At 65.1% G+C, this 19140-nt stretch overlaps 1 protein-coding gene across 2 annotated transcripts; it reads right to left on the reverse strand.

Moving 5' to 3' along the window:
* Nucleotides 1-141: 141 nt before the first annotated feature.
* Nucleotides 142-12372, reverse strand: WNK4 (WNK lysine deficient protein kinase 4). Of its 2 annotated transcripts, none has more exons than XM_067311784.1 (20): nt 11815-12372; nt 6652-6824; nt 6134-6354; nt 5901-6058; nt 5598-5686; nt 5208-5427; nt 4775-5123; nt 4554-4684; nt 4418-4485; nt 4179-4320; nt 3979-4095; nt 3748-3891; nt 3588-3642; nt 3350-3478; nt 2722-3251; nt 2276-2372; nt 1769-2195; nt 1346-1548; nt 1112-1209; nt 142-1034 (listed from the first exon to the last, which is right to left on the reverse strand). In XM_067311784.1, exons 1-20 carry the CDS (start codon nt 12316-12318, stop codon nt 1032-1034), a joined length of 3858 nt encoding a protein of 1285 aa, XP_067167885.1. In that variant the 5' UTR covers nt 12319-12372; the 3' UTR covers nt 142-1031. The 2 variants fall into 2 exon arrangements, with proteins under 2 accessions (XP_067167885.1, XP_067167884.1); XM_067311783.1 differs by having other exon boundaries at nt 1769-2198; nt 11815-12371.
* Nucleotides 12373-19140: the final 6768 nt, after the last annotated feature.

A 19140-nucleotide genomic window follows, 5' to 3' on the forward strand; every position in this document is an offset into this window, starting at 1 on the left:
CCACTCCCTCAGATGGCTGCTGAGATTAGGGGAGTTTTCCCATTTTGTGCTTTATTTTATCATCCTGTCTGCACTCTTACCAGGAGCCGGTGGCAGAGACTGCATCCACGACTCCCCCTCACAGAACACACACAGCCCCCCTTTGTTTTTAATTTGTCTTTATGAAAACATTTTCCAGACATCAGTTCATAACAAAATGCACCAGCTGCCGCTCCTGGTACACCGGGCTCTATCATGTTACGTGGGCGAGGGAGGCGTCTTCCCACTCTTCATCCAGCTTCTTTTAGAGCTACTCAAAGCGTCTGAAAAGGGGGGGGGCTGCAGCCAGGACGGGGGCAGCCTGGCAGGTGGCAGCGTGGAGGCCAGCAGGCAGCAAGCTGCAGGGTGAGCTGTGCCTGGCGCAGGATGGGCACACATCGTCTAACGCAGCGCGGGGCCGGAGCAGCGCTGAGGGCAGAGTGGGGCAGATGGCTGGGGACGCGATGTGACTGGGGCGTGAGGGGTGCGTGGTTCTGCCCCAAAGGGACGGCGGCGGCTGGGTGGGCGTGCTGTGCGCCGTGGGCACGCCCTGGGCTCGCTGCGTGCTGCAGTCTCAGCTCAGGGACAGCACAGCCGGAGAACAGCATAAAGTGAGCGAGGCTGTAATGGCCGGAGCCAGCCCGCGCCCTTCCTGCAGCCAGGGCTGGGCCTGAGCAAACACGCCCAGGGCTGGGCAGGCCTGGCGGAGCCGGGCTGAGCGGGAGGAAGCAGTGAGGCAATGGGGCCGGGCAGCGGGATGGGGCTGCGGCTCACCCCACAGCAGGTCCCACAGGCATGTGCAGGGTGAGGGCAGCCCCTCTCGCCCCCGCGAGGGGCACAGCGATGCCCTAGCCACGCAGGGGAGAAGGGGCAGCCCGGAATGCTGCAGGGGAGGCGGCTGCTTCCCCAGGACCGGCGCATTTGTCCCAGGAGATGCCGAGGGCTCTTGCCGGCCCTCCGGGGCAGTAGGCACTTGGTTGAGGTAGTTCGTGAAATCACTCCCGGCCAGCCGGCTACTGTGGGGAGACAAGGACGGGTGAGCGGGGGCAGACAGAAGCGCTGCCGGGGGCAGGAGCAAGCGCCCGTCCCTTACCATCCGGCCGAAGTCTTCAGCAAAGGTCACCCCCTTGCTGAGCCGCTGCTCCTGGGAGCCGGTGCTGCTGCCGCTCAGTGAGTTTCGGCGCATGATTCCTGCAGGGACAGATGGCGCTGAGCAGGGCGGTGTGGGAGCGAGCCGTGCCTGGCACAGGCCCAGCCCTTCCGCAGCCCGGCGGGTCCCCGCTGCTGCCCTCGCAGGGCGCCGTGGGTGTGGGGGGCCCAGCGGTACCTGTGGGCTGTGCTAGCTCCAGGCGCTGCAGGCTGTTGCGGCGCGACGGGTTGAAGCTGCCCTTGGAGAGGCGTCGCTGGCGGCTGGAGAGCATGGCTGCGGGGGAGACGATGCCCAGCGGTGGCTGCTTTCCCATGCGCAGGTACAGCTCCTCGATCTCCTTCTTCTGGGCACTCTGCAGCAGCTGCACTTCGGCAAGGTGCCTGCGGACAAGACCGGGCTGGGAGCAGAGCCGCCTCCGTGCCGGGGCTCAGCTAAACCTCCCCTCTGGGACAGGAGCGCCCGCACGGCGGGCAGGGAGGTGCCCCCGCTCCTACAGCCCCCCAGGTCAGCAGCCCCCCACGCCCCTCCGGCACGGCATGCACCCTCCGGCTCCCTCCCCTCCGACCCCGGCCGCCCTGGGCTCACTGCGGGGCCGCTCACTTCTGCCGCAGGTTCTGCAGCTCCTCCCAGATCTCCTCGTCCTCGCTCTCGGTGTCGTCGCTGCTCAGGTAGGACATGCTGCGGGAGTAGCTCAGCCACACCTGGCTCAGCACCGCCTGTGGTGTACTCTCTGCGCCCTCCTCCCCGGGGACCTCCCGGTCGCTCTCCGGCGGTGCCACCGGTGTGCCCTCCTCAGCCAGTGCTTCATCGGCCTCGGGCTCCTGCACCGCCGTCTCCAGCACCGAGTCCGAGTCGCTGCTCGTGCTGCCCTCGGCGTCGGGGGCCGCGGGTGGCGGGGAGTCACTAGCCGCTGGCTCCCAGGGCTCCTGGCCAGCCGGCTCTCCGCCGTCACGGCCCAGCAGCGGGGAGCTCTCAGCTGGGTCCCTGGACGGCGTCACCTGGAACCGGCCCAGGATCTGGGGCCTGGCTTCTGGCGGGGATGGGAGGGCGAGTGAGCGGCTACCGCGGCTGGGACGCGCAGCGCATGCTGGCCCTTCCCTGCCTCACCTTCGTTGATGGGCGAGAGCCGGGCCTTGGGCGCGCTGGCGGCTGGCGACTCTGAGACGATGAGCTGGTGGCCGGGCTTGGGGGAGCAAAGCGGCACCTGGCAGACACCCCGCGGCCGTCAGCCAGAGCCGCCCACCCCAGCGCCTGTGTCCAGGGGGCTCCCAGGGGCCAGACCTCCCCCCCTCCCCGGGGGGCTCCTGCATCCTGAGGGCTCCCGGGTCCCAGACCCTCCCTGTGTCCTGAGGGCTCCTGCATCCCAGACCCTCCCTGTGTCCCAGGGGGGCTCCTGGATCCCAGACCCTCCTGCATCCCGGGGGCTCCCCATATCCACAGGGCTCCGAGCCGTCCATCCCGCAGGGCAGCGGTGCCCTGTCTCAGGGCAGGACCAGGTGGGGAGACCCCGCCCCCCCCAGCTGCCGGGGCCACCCGGGGGTCCCCGCACTCACCGCGTCGCCCTCCAGCCCGCCCGGTGCCCAGGGGCTCAGTGGCGGCAGGGGACTCGCCGGGGACTCACTGCACGGGGGGGCTGGGGCCGGTGTGGGGCCCCCCCCGGCAGGGCCGCTGTCGGCTGCTGGCCCTGGGGCGGCCCTGGCCAGGCCGGCAGGGTCGGGGAAGGCGAAGCGTGGTGGCCCCAGGACCAGGCTCTGGGGCCGAGGCAGCAGCGGCGGGTAGAGGCGGGCACCGGAGCCGGCGATGGAGAAGACGGCGGGCAGCAGTGTGTGGGCCACGCTCATCACCGCCAGCGAGAAGACATTGGCCAGGGACAGCAGCGGGGCGGTGGGGGCCCAGGGCGGCGTGGGGGGGCTGCCGGGCGCCCCCGGCGCGGGGGAGACAGGCAGCGGGGACGGGAGGGTCGGGGGCAGCGCCGGCGCAACCGACCCCCCCGGACTGCCGGGGGCGGGTGGTGGGAATGCTGGAGCTGCCGGCGGCCACGCTGGAGCCGGGGGCCAGGTCTGCGCTGCCGTGCTGGGGACGCCTGCGGGAGAGAGGGGCATCAGCAGGGCTGGGGCCACCCAGGACAGACAGATGGACGGATGGACAGAGGGAGGTGGCCAGCCCTGCCGGGGCCATTACCTGCGGGGGAGCCCGGCAGTGTCGCCAGAGGCTCAGCGGGGCTGGCGAGGTCGTTCTCTGATGGGGAGCTGCTCAGCGAGGGCAGCGCCGGCGACAGCAGCGAGAGGCTGGGGCTGGCGCAGCCCAGGTCTGCGGGGACGGCTGTGAGCGCCAGAGCCACCGCCACGGCGTGGACGGGCCGCAAGCGGGGCGGGGGTGCGGGGGGCACTGCGGCGTGGCGAGACGGGACGGGACGTACCGCTGAGCGAGGACGAGGAGACAGAGCGCGAGAGATCCTGCAGCTGCAGGTCCACCTGCCGGGGAGGGAGAGCCTGAGCTGGTGGCCGCCACCGTCCCCATCGTCCCCATCCCCGTCCCCGCAGAGGGCAGCGGTGCTGCCCGCGGCACGTGGGACTCACGGGGCTGGCGGCGGCGGGGCTGGCGGGGAGCTCGGCGGCGCCGCGCCCCTCCTTGCGCAGCAGGGTCTCCACGCGGTGGATGATGTCCCGCATGCGGTGGATGAAGCCGTCCTGCTCCGACTCCAGGATGAACTCGCTGCGGACCTGCCCGGGGGGCGAGGGGGGGGCACGAGGGGCTGCTCAGCGCCCGGCAGGGCCGTGGCTCCCCGCAGCCCCCTGCCCCGCGCTCACCATGACGGCCGCGATCTCCTCGGGGCTGTCCCCGTCCAGGTCGAACTTGAAGGTCACCATCTTGTTGTTGTAGGTCTGCAGCTGGCACTCCACCACGCGGTCGCTCTGGTCCGAGATCTGGGGGCAGCAGCGGCGGTGAGGCCGGGGCAGCGGCGGCGGCAGCGGGGGGGGTCCCGGGGCGCCTGCCCCGCGGCACTCACGTTGGTGATGCGCAGCCTGGACCTTGCGCGTCGCCGCAGCAGCTTCCCCGCCGGCCGCCTGCCCGGCAGCTTGGCGCCCCGCTCGCCGGCCGAGAGCCCCTCGCAGCCGTCGCTGAGCCCCGAGGCCACGTCCGAGGTGTAGCTGCCGGGGGGGGGGGGGGGGGGGGGACGACGACGACATCAGTGAGGCCCCTGCCGGCCGGCCCAACCCGGCCCCCCCCCCCGGCACGGGGCCTCACCTGTCCACGGGCGAGGAGATGTCGCTGGCGGAGAGGCCGGGCTCGGCGGGCAGCCGCACGGCGATGCTCTGCGGGGAGAGGCGGTGAGCGGCGCCCCGGCAGCCCCCGGCCCCAGCCCCCCCTGGGCCCCACTCACCGTGGGGAAGCGGCACACGGGTCGGGCGGCCGGCGGGCTGGCCGGGTCCCCCGCCGAGCCACCCCGTGGCGGCAGCTCCGGCGACTCCAGGAAGCCCGAGGAGCTCAGGTAGCCGTCGGTCTCACAGTCGGCTGCAGAGGAGCGCGGGCGTCAGCGCGGCCCACGGACCCCTGCCCGCTGTGGCGGCGTCGCCCCGCGCTCCCGCCCCGGCACCCACGTACAGGTGGCCGAGGAGTAGCTGGCGTGCCGGTACACGAAGTGCTGGTGCTGGTCGGCCTCCGGCTCCTCGGGCTCCGGGGGGAAGGCGCTGCCGAAGACGGAGTCGCCGGAGCCGGGGGTGGCGGGGGAGGTGGCGGCAGTGCCCGGCAGCCCCGGGGACTTCAGCTCCTCCAGCAGCTGCAGCACGCCTGGTCCCTGCTCCGGCCCCAGCCCCGGCGCTGGCTCGGCGCGCGGCGCTGCCTCCTGCGCCCGCTTCAGCTTCTCCCGCTTGCGCTTGATGGCCACCACGCGGTCCCGCACCGCCTTGGCCACCAGCTTGTAGTCGGCCTCGCACACGAAGCCCAGGATCACCTGCGCCGCGGCAGGGTCAGGCCGGGAGCCCGGCCCGGCGTCCGGCCACCCCCCGGCATCCCACCTCGGCGCCCCGGCACCTACCATCTCCTGGGCCACCTCCTCGGCCACGTCCTTGTACAGCTCGAAGAGGAACTCGATGGCGTTGTTGTCCTTGTACTTGCCGTGCAGCTTCTTCGTGTCGTCCATGCGCAGCCAGAGCTTGAGCCCTGACTTGACGCCGTCGTCCTCCTCGGCCAGCTCCACGTGCACCCCGGTGTCCTCCTGGAAGAAGGAGTGCTCCAGCAGGTCCTGGATGGTGTACCTGCGGGAGGAGCTGTGCTCAGCGCCCCGGCTCCCGCTCCGCACCAGCCCCGCCAGGCAGCCAGGTCCACCTGCGCAGCCGCCGTACCCCGGCAGAGGCGAGCGCACGGCCTGGCTGCGGCTAACAGGGAGCTGGCGCCGCACTGGCACCTTGTCCGGCCCCCGTCCCACCTCTCGTCCTTGTCCATGCGGATGCAGCCCTCGATGATCTCCTTCAGCTCTGGCACCTTCACCTTGTAGAAGCTGCTGGGCTTCAGTCCCTGCGGAGCAGGACGCAGCCGTCCGGCCTGCTCGGCACTGGCTCTGCCGCCGCCCGGCACCCCGAGACGCTGCAACCGGCTCCACCAAGTGCCCGGCGGAGCGTTGTCCCCTGCCCGGCCGCGCATCATCCCCTGCCCGGCCGTGGGGCACCCGGCTCCCTCCGCCGCCTGCTCCCCCTCCCGGGCGGCGCTCCCGGGCGGCCGGCCGGCTCACCGAGGTGACCTTGCGGTAGATCTGGGCGGCGTTCTGGCACTCCGAGTAGGGGTACTCCGAGGTGGCCATCTCCAGCATGCACATGCCGAAGGCGTAGACGTCCACGGCCTCGTCGTACTTCTCCTCGTACATCTCCGGCGCCATGAACTCGGGGGTGCCTGGGGGCGCGGGGGGCTCAGCGCCCCGGGTCCCGCCGCCAGCGCCCCGCGCCCAGCCTGGCCCCGCCGCCCTACCTATGACGCTCTTGGCGAAGGAGGCGCGCTTGAGTGTGGCCAGGCCCAGGTCGCCGATCTTGACGGAGCCGGTGGGGCCGGTGATGAAGATGTTGTCGCACTTGAGGTCGCGGTGGATGATGGGGGGCGAGCGGGTGTGCAGGAAGTGCAGCCCCTTGAGGATCTGCCGGCTCCAGCGCTGCAGCACCTTCAGCTTCATCTCCTTGAACCGCTTCAGGTAGCTGCGGGGGGGACGGAGGTGGCACCGGGGCTGCCAGCACCTGCCGCGGCACCAACCCGGCCCAGACCCTGCCGCGGCGCTGAGCCCAGCGCCACCGGGATGGGGCAGAGCCGCCGGGGCCAGGAGCCGGCTGAGGCGCTCGGGGGCGGCCGGGGCCCGAGTGGGACGGCCCCGGCCGCGGGGGAGAAGCGAGGCCCTGGGGTCCCGGTGCCCAGCAGCGACCCCGGCGCGTCGGCCCTGGATGCCCCCGGATCCCCCCGGCTCCCCAGGCTCGGTGCAGCCCCTCGTCCCCGCTCACGTTTTCAGGGTGCCGGAGGTCATGAGCTCGGTGACCAGCACGATGTAGATCTGGCCTTTGACGGATGACTTCCAGGAGTCGTAGAAGCGGACGATGTTGGGGTGCTGCAGCCCCTTGAGCATCTCCACCTCCTCGCTGAAGCGCTGCCGCTCCGTCTTGGACAGCTTCCGCGTCTGCGGGGCCGGTGGGGAGGTGAGCGGCAGGGACGGACGGACAGAGGTCCCCGCTGCGGGCATCAGGGCACGGAGGCGTTTTGCGGCCCCGCTGCCCTCGGCGGTGCCGGGGCGGGTGGCCGCCTCTCCCCACCACGGGCGCCGGGCCGCACGGGTGCCGTCGTGGCAGGCTGCCGGGCCGGCCTCAAAGGCGCCTTTGTCGGGGCGGCAGGCGTGGGAGGCTCCTGCCCCGTTTTTTCCACGTTCCTCCCGCTCGAGGTAATTAAAGCGGAAGAGGGAGCGGAGCCCCGGCACGGGCGCGGCGGGGAAGACGCAGCCCTGCCACAGCGGGACGGGGGCGGTGGGCTGACGAGGCGATGCCGGAAACGGCAGGGTCCAGTGCCAAGCCGCGAGCGGCATCCCATGGGACCGGCCGCTGTGCCGGGGGCAGCGGACGCGGTGCCCCGGTGCTGCCGGGGGCTCCGAGAGCCTGCGCTGGCTCTTCGGCTCGCAGCTGCCATCCATCAGCCCACAGAGCTCTCGTAAAGTTCCCGTTGCATCATACCTGGCCCCGCAGCCGGGCCGGAGCCGCTCCATAATCCCCTTCTCTTTTTAACACGCGTTCGGGGACCCGGCTTAGCCCAGAGGGGAACCTGAGCCCTGCCGACGCGGGATGAATGGGACCTTTCATGCCGCGGCAGGAAAACAGCAGCGACGCCGCGGCGCTGCCCCCGGCACGCGGCGCTGCCCCCGGCACGGCCCCGTCGCGCCTCGCCGCGCCACCTCTTCCCGTGGTGCCGGGGGCCGGTGCAGAGCAGCCGGCTCTTCCCGCACCGTGCTCAGAGACGGCGCGGAGCAGCCGGGGCTCCGGCTGCTACTGCAGCAGGGCTGCTGCCTGCGGCACCCGCCGCCAGCCGGGGCTGGGGAGGCCGATCCAGCCGCGGGAGGGGACGGAGCACGGGGCAGGGCAGGGCATGCGGCCAGGGTGGGCGGCAGCCCGGCGCGGCGAGCGGGGACGCGGCGTCCTCGCGCCGAGGCCGGGGAGGGCAGCCGGGATCATGGGCGCAGAGCTGGGCGGCGCGCTGGCGGAAGCGGTCCGGCCGCTGGCTCCGGGAGAGCCTGGCAGGGCCAAGCCCGGGACGCGCTGGCCAGGCGCTGCGGGGAGCGGGAGGCGGTGAGCGGGGCCAGCAGCTGCCCGGCTGCAGCAGGGTCTCCGCGCGCAGGCAAATGCCGGCCTCAGGGCAGCGGAGCGCTTCGCGAGCCGGGAGCTGCTCCGGGACGCTGCGGACACCCCGCACGCACCCGTGAAAGCCCCTTTGTGCCCGGCCGAGCTTCGCGCCCGGAAAGGGGGGTGGTGCACACGCGAAGGTACATTTATAACGATGCCTCGGCCGGCGTGGGAGCCGGCGCCAGGGGCCGCCCAGCGCCCCCCCGCCAGACGCAGCCCTGAAATAGAAGCAGCCCCGACACCTCCGGCCGCGGCGCGGGCCCCGCCGACCTGGGGGAGGGCGAACCCGGGGGCCTGCGCGGCACAGGGCATGGCCACGGCTCCGGCTGCCGCCGGCCATTTGGGCAGCGGCGGCTCTGCGCGTGCTCACACGTGCACGAGCACACACCTGCTCCCAAGCCCCTGGAGCCCCTCCGAGCAAATCCCGCCTGGCTCCTCGGTCTGCTCCCCAGGCTGCGCCACACGCGAGCCGACACCATGTCCGATTCCAAACTGCAGCAGGACGGTCTGGACACGGGGGCCCCCCCAAGCACCAGGACTTCAGGAAGAGCGAGCCGCGCGGAGCCCGGCGCGGCTGAGCGCCCTGTGCTGCGGCGGGTGCCCAGGGAGCGGGGAGCCGCTTCGGGGCATCGCGCGCCAAGGCAGAGGAGCTCTCGCCCCGGCTCCGCTGCCGGGCCGGCGGGGCGCCGAGGGGTCCCCACCGGAAAGCCACTGGCGGCCAGCGTATTTACAGCTTGACTCCACTCTGGGCCTCCGGCTTCCTCCCTGCTGCCTCCTCCCCACCACCCTCGGCACCTATCGACAGAAATAGCCTCGAGTCTAAAGCTGGAAAGCGTAAACAGGTGGCGGCAGGTCTGCGGGCAGGCGGCAGAGGCGGCTGCTGCCACCGCCGAGGCCGGGGCGTCCCGGGGGCCGTCCCGCGGGAGCGGGCGCAGCTCCGGCCTCGGCACCGGGGAGCGGCGGGCAGGGCGGGCAAGCGGGACAGCTGTGATTGGGGATCGAGGGACCCAGCGACAGCGGGACGAGGCGCTCGGCACCGGAACTGCAGGTCAGGGCTGAGGTTAGGTACTCATTTATATTTTAAGGGCAATAAAAGGAGAACTGTGAAAGATATAGGACAAAGTTATTTTTAAAAGGGCAAAACCACAACCATTTTTATTTGTGGTTACAAATCCCGTATTTGTGTCACAGTGTCTGATTCTTTGCATGATTACTACAGGAAAACAGACTTCTAAAAGCCTGCCTGTACGCTTTCAGGCCCTGAAGGACGCGGGCTCTGGGAGAAGGCACCGGACGGAGAGCAGTTAGTGGGACGGGCCGAGCAGCAGGGGCTGGCGAGGGGGGAGCAGGGAGCGCCGCGGGGACGGGCGGCCGGTGCTGTGGCAGCCCCAGGCCCTCGCGGTGGCGGCCACCCCAGGCTCTCCGGGCGGCTGAGAGTGCCGGGCCCCAGCACTGCCGGTCCTCACCCAACGTTCCCTGGCAGTTGCCAGCAGGAACGCGGCCTCTCCGCACACATCTCCAGGAGCTCCGCAGGCGGCTGCGCAGCTCCCACAGCCCCGCGTTTGGAGGCCTGGCGGTGACTCCCGTCGGACGCCCCTGCAGCGGGGGGATGCAGCCCCCTCCCGAGGACGCCGTGGCACGTGGCGGCGGGCACACCGTGCCAGCACGGCACCAAACGGCGCTCCTGCTGCGAGAGCCGGCGCCCCCCCTCCTTGGTGGCAGACGCGCGCCGGGGCTGGCCGGGCCCCTGACGGAGCCACGGGAGCTGCCTGGTGTGGCGGCCGGCCCGGGGCTCGCGATCGGCAAGGCGATGCAGCCCAGCAGCAGGGCCGAGCGGGAGCACAGGGTCTGGGTAGCACGGTCACAAGTCTGCCGTGCACGCTAGCTGAGAACCCGGGAGAGCAGGGACACACTCGCGTGGAGACAGGCACGGACCCACGAGGAGGAACGTGCAGGCGGCCGGGCAGGAAGAGCCAGGCACGGCTGACTCACCCAGAGAAAGTCACTGGGTTTACCAAGAAACCTCCGTCCTTGCTAGTGCCAGGCTGTTTTTTCACCAGAATGCAAAGGGATATGAGACACAAGTGGAAGCGCGGGAGCACTGGAACGGGGACGAGGGGCAAGGCGAGGGTGGGACTGCCGAGCGTGCGCTCAGCAGGCAGCCAAAGCCGTTGTGCAATCACACGAAGCCAAGCTGAGGCCCAAGGCCTCACCTTCCTCCCCAGCAGGGAGCAGCGAGCCCTTCCCCAAATCGCTCGCCATTACCTAAGGATCTCTTCTTGCAGCGCCAGGCTGCAGCCGTCCCCAGGGACGCAGCCCATGCAGCAGCATGCAGCTGCACCAAGGTTTTAGGAGCAAAACTTGCAAGACACGTTTTTCTGTGCAAACAAGGACTTGGACCTTCCAGCTATGACAGCCACCAGGGTCAGGGAGCCCGCCTGAGACTTTGGACTTAGCAGAAGCCTCCCCAGGGGCTCTGCGGAGCCGAAGGGAGCCCCGCAGCAAGGCTGTCCATACGCAGCCTCGCCTCTGTGGCCAGATCAGGCCCGCCGAGAGCCCTGAGCAGGGGAAGGAGTTAGGGAGCGACCCCTTGGCTGCTCCCCTCGGCACCCCAGCATCAGCATCCCGCTGTCAGGCTGTGGGACAGCGACAGGCACGGCAGGATGTGGGGGAGAGGGGATGGGGAAGCTGCTCCCAGACCTGGAAAACCGCAGGTCCGGACACAGTTAGCGAAGAGCCCCGGCAAGGTGGCAGAAACCACGGGCAGCTGCAGGTGCCTCCGGACACCGCTGCAGCCAAGGACGAGCGGCCAGCATGCACCAAGGACGCGCTGTACCCTGCGAGCAGGCTCACCACCCGGCCTCAAGCACACTGCCGCCACGTGCCCACAAGTGCACCGGGACTATCAGAGCAGCCCTGCAGCTCTGGCGCAGGGCCGTGTGCTGCGGACAGAGCACTGCTGTCCCAGACTGCCCTTCCCGGGGGCGAGCGCAGGGCTCAGCCCCCCCAGCCTGGCCCTGGATCCACCTGCACACTCCCTGGATTGGGACCGGCACAGGGAGCGTGGATGCACCAAGAGCACTGCCATTGCACAGGCAGCGACACAGCAAACGGAAAACAGCACGTGACAGGCAGGAGGGCTGGGAAGCGCCGTGTTAAACACGGAGCCTGGGCCCAGGCCAACAGCCCCCGCGCGGCTCCGAGGCGCCGGCCAGCGCGCAGGCACCTATGGAGAGCGAGGGGAACCCGAGCCTGGCTGCAAGGAGCGTGTCCGGCTCTGCTGCTGCAGCCCCACTGCAGAACCAGCGCTGACACGATTAACAACAAACTGGGGTGATTCAACAGCCTGTGCACTGCTCCTGGCATGTGCTCCAGCCCAGGCGGAGATGCCTTGCCTTTCCCCAGTGCAGCACGCCAGCCCTGGGAGGCACCGGCAGGCGGGGAGAGGGATTCACAGTTGGAGAGGGGCTACGAACGCCAAGGGGGCCGGAAGGAGAAGAGCTGCCAGCTGCCCCTGCCTAAGCCCCTTCTCCCCGGGGCAGCAGCCTGCGGGAGCCGGGGGGAGCGAGGAGGGCAGGAGGCTGGCCTGGAGCACCAGCCGACGGGGGCCGGCGGCCGAGTCCCTGAGCGCGGACGGGGCTTCGGCCCGGGGTCGCGGTGCCGCCCGCAGAGCCCCGGCCCGCCGGTGCCCCCGAGGGGCGGCGGGTCCCGGTCCCTGCACCCTGCTCCCCGCATCCCGCACCCCGCTCCCTGCATCCCGCGCCCCGCCGCGGCGGCGCTCACCTGCAGCTCGCACCAGGCCACCTCCACGGTGGTCTCCGTGTCCAGCCCCTTGTACACGGTCTTGAAGGAGCCGCGGCCGATCTCGATGTCGAACTTGAGGAAGCGGCCGTCGGGGGAGGTGGCCACGGCGCGCGTCTCCACCTCCTCGCTCTCCGTCTCCTCGGGCTCCCGGCGGCGGGCGGCGGGCGGCGGCGACCCCGACCCCGACCCAGACCCGGACCCCGACCCCGACCCGCCGCCCGGCCCCGCCGCCACCGCCGTCGCCGCCGCCGCGTAGCCCAGCAGCTCCAGCTCGGCCGAGCTGCGGCGGCTGAAGCGGGCGGAGGCGCGGCGGGACTCGCGCCCCGAGAGCCGCCGGCCGCGGCTGCGGTGCGGCGCCCGCCCGGGGGGCCCCGGTCCCGGTCCCGGTCCCGGCCCCGGCTCCGCCGCGCCGCCGCCGCCCGCCCGCTCCGCCTCGGGCTGGGACATGGCCCCGCCGGCGGCGACCGGTTCCGCCGCCAGCATCGGCCCGCGGCGGCGACGGCGGCGGCTCAGCCGCTCCCCGCGCAGCTTCGCACCTGGCGCCGCCGCCGCCGTCCGCCCGCGCCCGCCGAGCCCCGGCCCGGTCCCGGCCCCGGCCCCGGCCCCGACCCCGGCCCGGCCCCGCCCGGCGGCGCCTCCCCCGCCCCGCCCCGCCCCCCCGCGGCCCCCGCCCCCCGCCTGCGCCGCGGGAGCAGCCCCCGCCGGCCGCCGCACCGCGCACCGGGCTCCATGCACCGGGCACCGGCACCCGCACCGGGCTCCATGCACCGGGCACTGGCACCAGCACAGGCACTGCGCACCACGCACGGGCACCAGCATGGGCAGCGCGCATGGTCACAGCGCCAGCACAAGCCCCAGGCTCCACGCGCTGGGCACAGGCATGGGGCACTGGCACTGCTCACCGGGCATCATGGCCCAGGCGGCGCACACCGTGCACGGGCACCGCACATGGGGCACAGGCTGCACGCACTGAGCACTGGTGCTGGGTGCCGCGCAGCGGGCACAGGCACTGCGCACAGGAGCTCCATGCAGCGTCCCTGGCACTGGGCACTGCTCTCTGCACGGCACACGGGCCCCGGCACACAGGCACCAGGCTCAGCGTGCAGGCTGTGTGCGGGCGCAAGGCACCGCGGCGGGTGGCAGGTCCGAGGCAGGGCGACTGCTGCAGCCCCGTCCTTTCCCCAGCAGCAAGCCTAGGTCTGAGTCCAGCTGCTGCTCCATGCAGGGAACCAGAGCCACATGTTTCCAGGTCGCTCAGTCAGGGGCTCCTCAGCCCTCCTCTCCTTGCAGAGCCAGAAGTGGTCGGTGGGGCTCCGCCAGCCTCTTTCCCTCCCAGGCTCAAGCCAGCACTCTGCTCTCCAGCAGCGCTGGAAACGATCCTGGCAATGGGGCTAGCGTAACTGAAGCATCAGACAGGGTGACGCAGGCTAAACTGAGCTGTAGGGAAATGCTTGTTTTAGACATTTACTTAGAGCTTTTAACTTGAGATTTCAGAGCAGCGTGTTTACAAGAAACAGCAGCTGTCCCTCTCTCCCAGGTTGCAGGCAGCAGCTCCTGCTACTCGCTGTTCTGACAAGCTATCAGGTCCTGTGCCTGCGTGCTCAGCCTGAGACAACCCGTCCTCTCAGTTTGCTACTGGGTGAAATCCTAAAATTAGGGTCACGCAAATATTAAGATATGAATACCTGTTCCAGTCATGCACTAACCCAAAGTGTGGACAAGAGCTTGTTGTCTCTACAGTTTAAACTAAGAAGTTGTTCTACTCAGTGGAACTGTTTACACAAAATACAAAGCAATTGAAGCCGACGTTAATTTATTTTCCCTAAGGTCAGATTGTTTCTATTCAACGATAAGAAAAACATTAAAGGGGAGGATTGAAATGGTAGCCCAGCAATGTCCTCCACACGGATTTCAAATGCTAACCCTGCATATGCAGGATGACACCGAGCGATCCCTGGGCTGCAGCTCCGATTCACAGTACTGCTGCAGCACATGTCTAGCACAGCTGCAGCCCCACAGATCCCCCCGGCTGGGCGGGAGGAGGGAGACACGTTTAATGAAATGTTGTTTCCGCAGAAGCCCTGCACAGGCTGCGTGTCAAACTGCTAATCTCCTGAGCACAGGCAGACTTGTGCTACCTTCACATGACCCTGTTCATTCACCCCTGCTTGCCCAGCTCGCAAAACAAAGGAACCAGGTGAAACTGCCCCAAGAAGAGAATTTGATCGGGTGTCTCTTTTTTGCTTGAAAACCGCTAACGTGCAGCCTGAGCTGGTGAGCTGAGAGCAGTGACCACATCCTTACCTACACGCAGTGTTCCCAAGAGCACGCTTAGGGCACGTGTTAGTGGGAGAACAGTCACCGGAGGCTGAAACATGTATGTTTAACGTCTGCCCCTCCGCAGCACTCTGCTTGGCGCCTCCTGGGAGAGAGGGCCCCTTGTCCCAAAGCACCAGAGACTGATTGTTGCCAGAGACAAAAGGCCAGGACAGATGGGCTGATAGGTATGGCACTGTCAATGTTCCTGGTGTGGAAGACTGTTGTGTTGTAAAATATGACACAGTTGGACTCCACTCTGCCAAATGAGGTGTTTTATTCAGATGCACCCTTCTGCCAGGGCAAAAACATCCTCCCTTTTCACCAGATCCACATCCAGAAAGGAGGGTGTATCCCTGCTCCCCATGCAAACACCTCCCACATGTGGCACATCTCAGGCTTTCCCATTCCTACTGAGCTCTCTCCTCAAGCATCTTGCAGGCTGCACAAAGTTAAAGAGCCTGGGCACAAGCCAGGTGACCATCTGCCAAAGCCCCAGGGGGAGACAGGAGGAGAAGGCACATGAAGAACCATCCTTCATGCCCCATCTTTTGACTTTTACCTCTCCTCCAGAGCCCACCAAAGCCATAGGAAACGAGGCTGCAGCTTTCCGACTCATCCAACATACGTCAGGCTTAAAAAGTTCCCTGCTTAAAAAGTAATTGCTTTTACTTTTATCCTATCCTGAGTGCAGTTTTCAGCAAAGCTGGACATTTCAGTCCTTTCTAGCTGAACATCCTCCACTTGATGCACAGAGCAGCGTGGGGGAACATCAAGTCTCGTTCTACAGCCGCCAGAAGGGAGGCAAATCCAGACACCACGTAGCTCTGACACAGCCACTGGGGCCTGTCCTTCAGGGTGGGATATCAATCTCAGCACCATTCAGCACAAAATGATTGCTTCCTAAATTAAACAGAAAAATGAATCTATCCTCAGAGAGAAACACTGCTGCTCTGGAGGTGAAATTCCCACCACCTCCGACACAGGCAAGCGCTCCAGAGACGGCACATTCAACTCAGCCTGCCCCCAGGCCTGCTTCTGGCCCATGGGTCAGAGTTCAGAGGGAGAGAAAACTGATCCCACCTCTCTGTTCTCTTCCGCACAGGGAAAGAACAGGAATGACCACAAGAAAGACTGTTACGTACGCTCTGTGGGCATCTTCCTGACCTGGTATCAAGCTGGAGTCAGACTTGGGCTGAAAGCAGAAAGTTCCAGTCCACAATCAACAGCTCATTCCCAGTGCTCAGAAAATACACACAACACCCTTGCACGTTATCAGGGTGACGTTTCTTTTAGGCTTGCGGTGCCAGTGCCAGCCCTTCACTTTGAGGAACCGCTGTAATCAGGCGATTTAACCTATTTTTCACATGCCTTTGGCTGCCAGGAAGAGAACAGGGGACTGTGTAATCACTCTCCTTGGGATTAGATCACTAATCAAAGAACTGTTCAGCTAAGTGCTCCAGTGTCTCCCTTGCTAGCTCCAGCGAGCACTGCCAGAACTTGTCCGTTCTGACCTCAGAGCTCCTGGCAGGATAACTGTGGGGCCAAGACAGGTCCAGACACAGAGGAGGTCTGTGTACCTATGAAGCTCCTTTAGCCAGCGATGCCCAGGTGTCTTCCACGTGAGACGGGGATACACAGTGCAGACTGGACAGCATGGCAAGTGAAGTGGCAGATCTGGCTAGTGTGACAAGTGAGTTGAGCTTCCTGGGAAGAAGGAGGCAGAAGAAGGGAGCAGGATACAGACAAGGTGTCACAGGAACAGCGGCAATGGCATGACTAGGCTAGAGGGCCAAGAGAGGTGAACATGGTCAGAAAAGCCCAGCAACACATCAGCTGCACAGCCCTGCCATCCTTCCTTCACACCACCCCTTCCTGGCAGGCATAGGATCCAAGCACTGCCTTGAGCGTAAAGCAGGATATTACCAACCCCTCCAGTTAAAGAACTCCCAAATCTGTGATCCCAACAGGGACAGTGACCAAGGAGCCATTTCCTGGCAGGCTGCAGCACTGCATACCTGCTGGCATCCCCACCTCATCTCACCGTGTGCCATCGTTACCCCAACGCACATAAATTCAGGGAGGATGAGGTGTCATTCCAACCTCAGTTGTGGCTTTAGCACCAGGCAGATAAGTCTTCTCAGGATTTCCTTAGCCCAGAGTTACAGATGTAACCCATGTCCAAATTTATCCCAGGTTACATATCTATCAAACTGAAACAACTCTTGATCCTAACTAGCTGCACTAAATGAAAAAGTTCTGAACTTTTTCCTCCCTGCGAGCAGTGGGATCTGAGTCTGCATGGCCTGATAGCACCTTATCTCAGCACCAGACCCCTGTGCTCCACCTTGCCCTGGCCAGTGAGCCTATAATCAACATGGCCAGATGTGGCAGTGACCTCAGAGTCCACAGACAAGGTCACTGGCCAGAATTAGAGATCTGCATAGCCCCACGTCAGCCAGCACCGTCTACTCTGGAAAGCCCCCACCTCGGGGCTGTTTGCAGGACCGGGGTTTGAAAGAAGTGTCTCCTTACGAATGCACAGTGATAGAGCACCCCGATTCCTACCAGGGACCAGACACTCCGTGATAACGGACTAAGCTGCCCCCAGCCCCACGGGCACACTGACTACCCTAAACAGTACAGCAGTGAAACACTGGCATGATAGCTCTCGCCTCATCTGTGCCACGGCAACGTTCGAGGAAACGGGGCCGTTCAGGAGAGGTAGAAGCACACGCAGCTTCCCGTGGGACACTGCTGCGCACCTGGGCGATGCAGGGAGGGGCGTCCTGCCGCCGGCAGGAGATGGAGACACAAGGGAACCAGTGACACCTGATCTCTTACTGCTTCCCTTACCACCTAACCCAGGCTTTGTGCAGCTCCCACTGCCTGTTCTCACCCCTCCCCATAACTGCAGCACCCCCACAGCCCTTCCCCAGCCCAGATCCCTGAAGCAGGTTGTTGTTGCCCGTACAGTTAAGCACCACAATCTTCTCCAGGGACTGGCCGTGTGTTACCTGCCTGCTCCTGGTTTTCTCTTCTGACCCTAGAAAGTAGAATCTTATCTAGGTGACTTTCTGCAGCTTTGCTGACCAAGCCCCACTCGGGCACTTGGCTGTTTTCCTCTCAGCATGCACGCTCAGCCCTGCACTTAATCCTGACCACTGAGCTGTAACATACCCGCGGCAGTTCTTCCTCTACATTTATGGATGGCTTGTTTCATGAACGGTTGCTAGTTGTTTCATTTTTTACTACATAAGATTGTTGGATTTCTTCCTGTGCTGCCAAAGAATATAAAGGGAATGAAGTGAAGCAGAGCCGGGACAAGGAGCCAGGGTTCTGCCTTCCACCCGCTACCACATGGTGTTCTCATTCCTTTCTGAGCCTCGTTTTCCTCACACAAGTGATGACAACTCTATTCCCCGCCGAGTTTAAGGCTAGAACAATGCTGGTCAGAGCAGTGGGCTAAACTGTACCCATGTTGGTACACCTTTGAGTGTAGATAGTGGGGGTTTTTTAATTGCATAATGCCAAAAAACCTGTGACAAAGGATCAGGACCCTCTGCACTGGATGCAGACTGAGGCAGCCTACCACAGACAGCTCACAGGTATGACACAGCACAACAGAAGAAAATAGGCATGGGAGGAAGCCATCTGAACAGACTTTAGCAATGTTCCTTAGCAAATACTAGCCTTCCTTGCGTTTGCTTTGTTCTGGGGAGGGTGCACAGCTCTGATGCTGTGCATCTGGAGCACACTGAAGAGGCATGATGGTTTCAATTAAAGGGAAAGTTGTGGCTGGAGGCTATTACGCTCTTTCCCTCTTAACAGCTTAATTATGTCTCCTTCCAATCTACCTAGCACCCAAGGGCTTCCAAAGCAGAACAGCTCTCACCCACACATCTCTGGCCAAGGTAAGCCAGACTAGCTCTGATGTCCCAATCCCATGATTACATCATTAAACGCTACAGAGCACTGTACAAAGATAAGGAAGCCAGTTCCAGAGGACAATAAAAAAAAAGCTTTGTTCTCGCCTGCTGGCAGGTGCTTACATCACCATGAGCTACAAACTGCCACTGTCACCGTCATAAGAAGGAATAGCCAGCGAGCATCTGGTCTCCTCCAGACACGGCAGTACCAGCTAGTGGCTGCTCTTTCAGTCGCACAACTCTTCCTACATACATGAGCCAGTCGGATAGTCTATCTGACACAAAGGCAGCATTTGTGCGAGCCCTTCGTTGCCACTGGGCAATGCCTGCATTACATGGCACCAGAAAACTTGCACAGAGAACAAGCGGCAGCGCATCACACAAGGAGCTTGCAGGCATGGCTAGACATGACCTGTTGCAATTGACGGAGAGGGTGTTTGCACCCACAAGTGCAGAAAAAGGTATCGTACACCATGTCCGTTCTGAAGGAAGGGGGAAGCATATTCTTCCTCCTCTTCTCACTGAGTAAGCAACTAATTAGGAAGCTGAAAAAGAGCAGTGAATGACTGCCAGAAATGCTTTGGAAAGAAAAAGGCTAGTTTTAGGCTTATCTAATGTCACATCAGCCATTTCCTAAGAAGGGAACAAATTTAATTAAGAACACAGATTCGCTCAAGGAGAGCAAGGTTATATACAGCAAATGCAACTCATAAGAGAAGACAGTGCTGAGGGGTAGGCAACACCTATACGAAGAGCAAGAAATACAAACATCCTGGTCCTGCCTGATAAAGACTCATTATTCAGGGCTAAAAGCAGGTGCCATCTGGCACACACAATAGCCAGCACAAAAACAGCTTGCTGCAGCGAGTGCAAGAGCAGCAAGAGGAGAGGGCACAGCAGCAAGAGAGGGGAAGACTCAATATAAGCAGCGTGAAAAGGGCAGGAGAAGCAGATCTTAGACATCACAACAAGCCCAGAGTAGACACTGGTAAAAGACGATTCCTAAGTGGAGACTTTCCTGGCTGCAGTCTGTGCTGCAAACGCACAGGGAGGATCCCGG

The sequence above is a fragment of the Apteryx mantelli genome, chromosome 28 (genome assembly GCF_036417845.1).
Source record: "Apteryx mantelli isolate bAptMan1 chromosome 28, bAptMan1.hap1, whole genome shotgun sequence".
NCBI lineage: Eukaryota > Metazoa > Chordata > Aves > Apterygiformes > Apterygidae > Apteryx > Apteryx mantelli.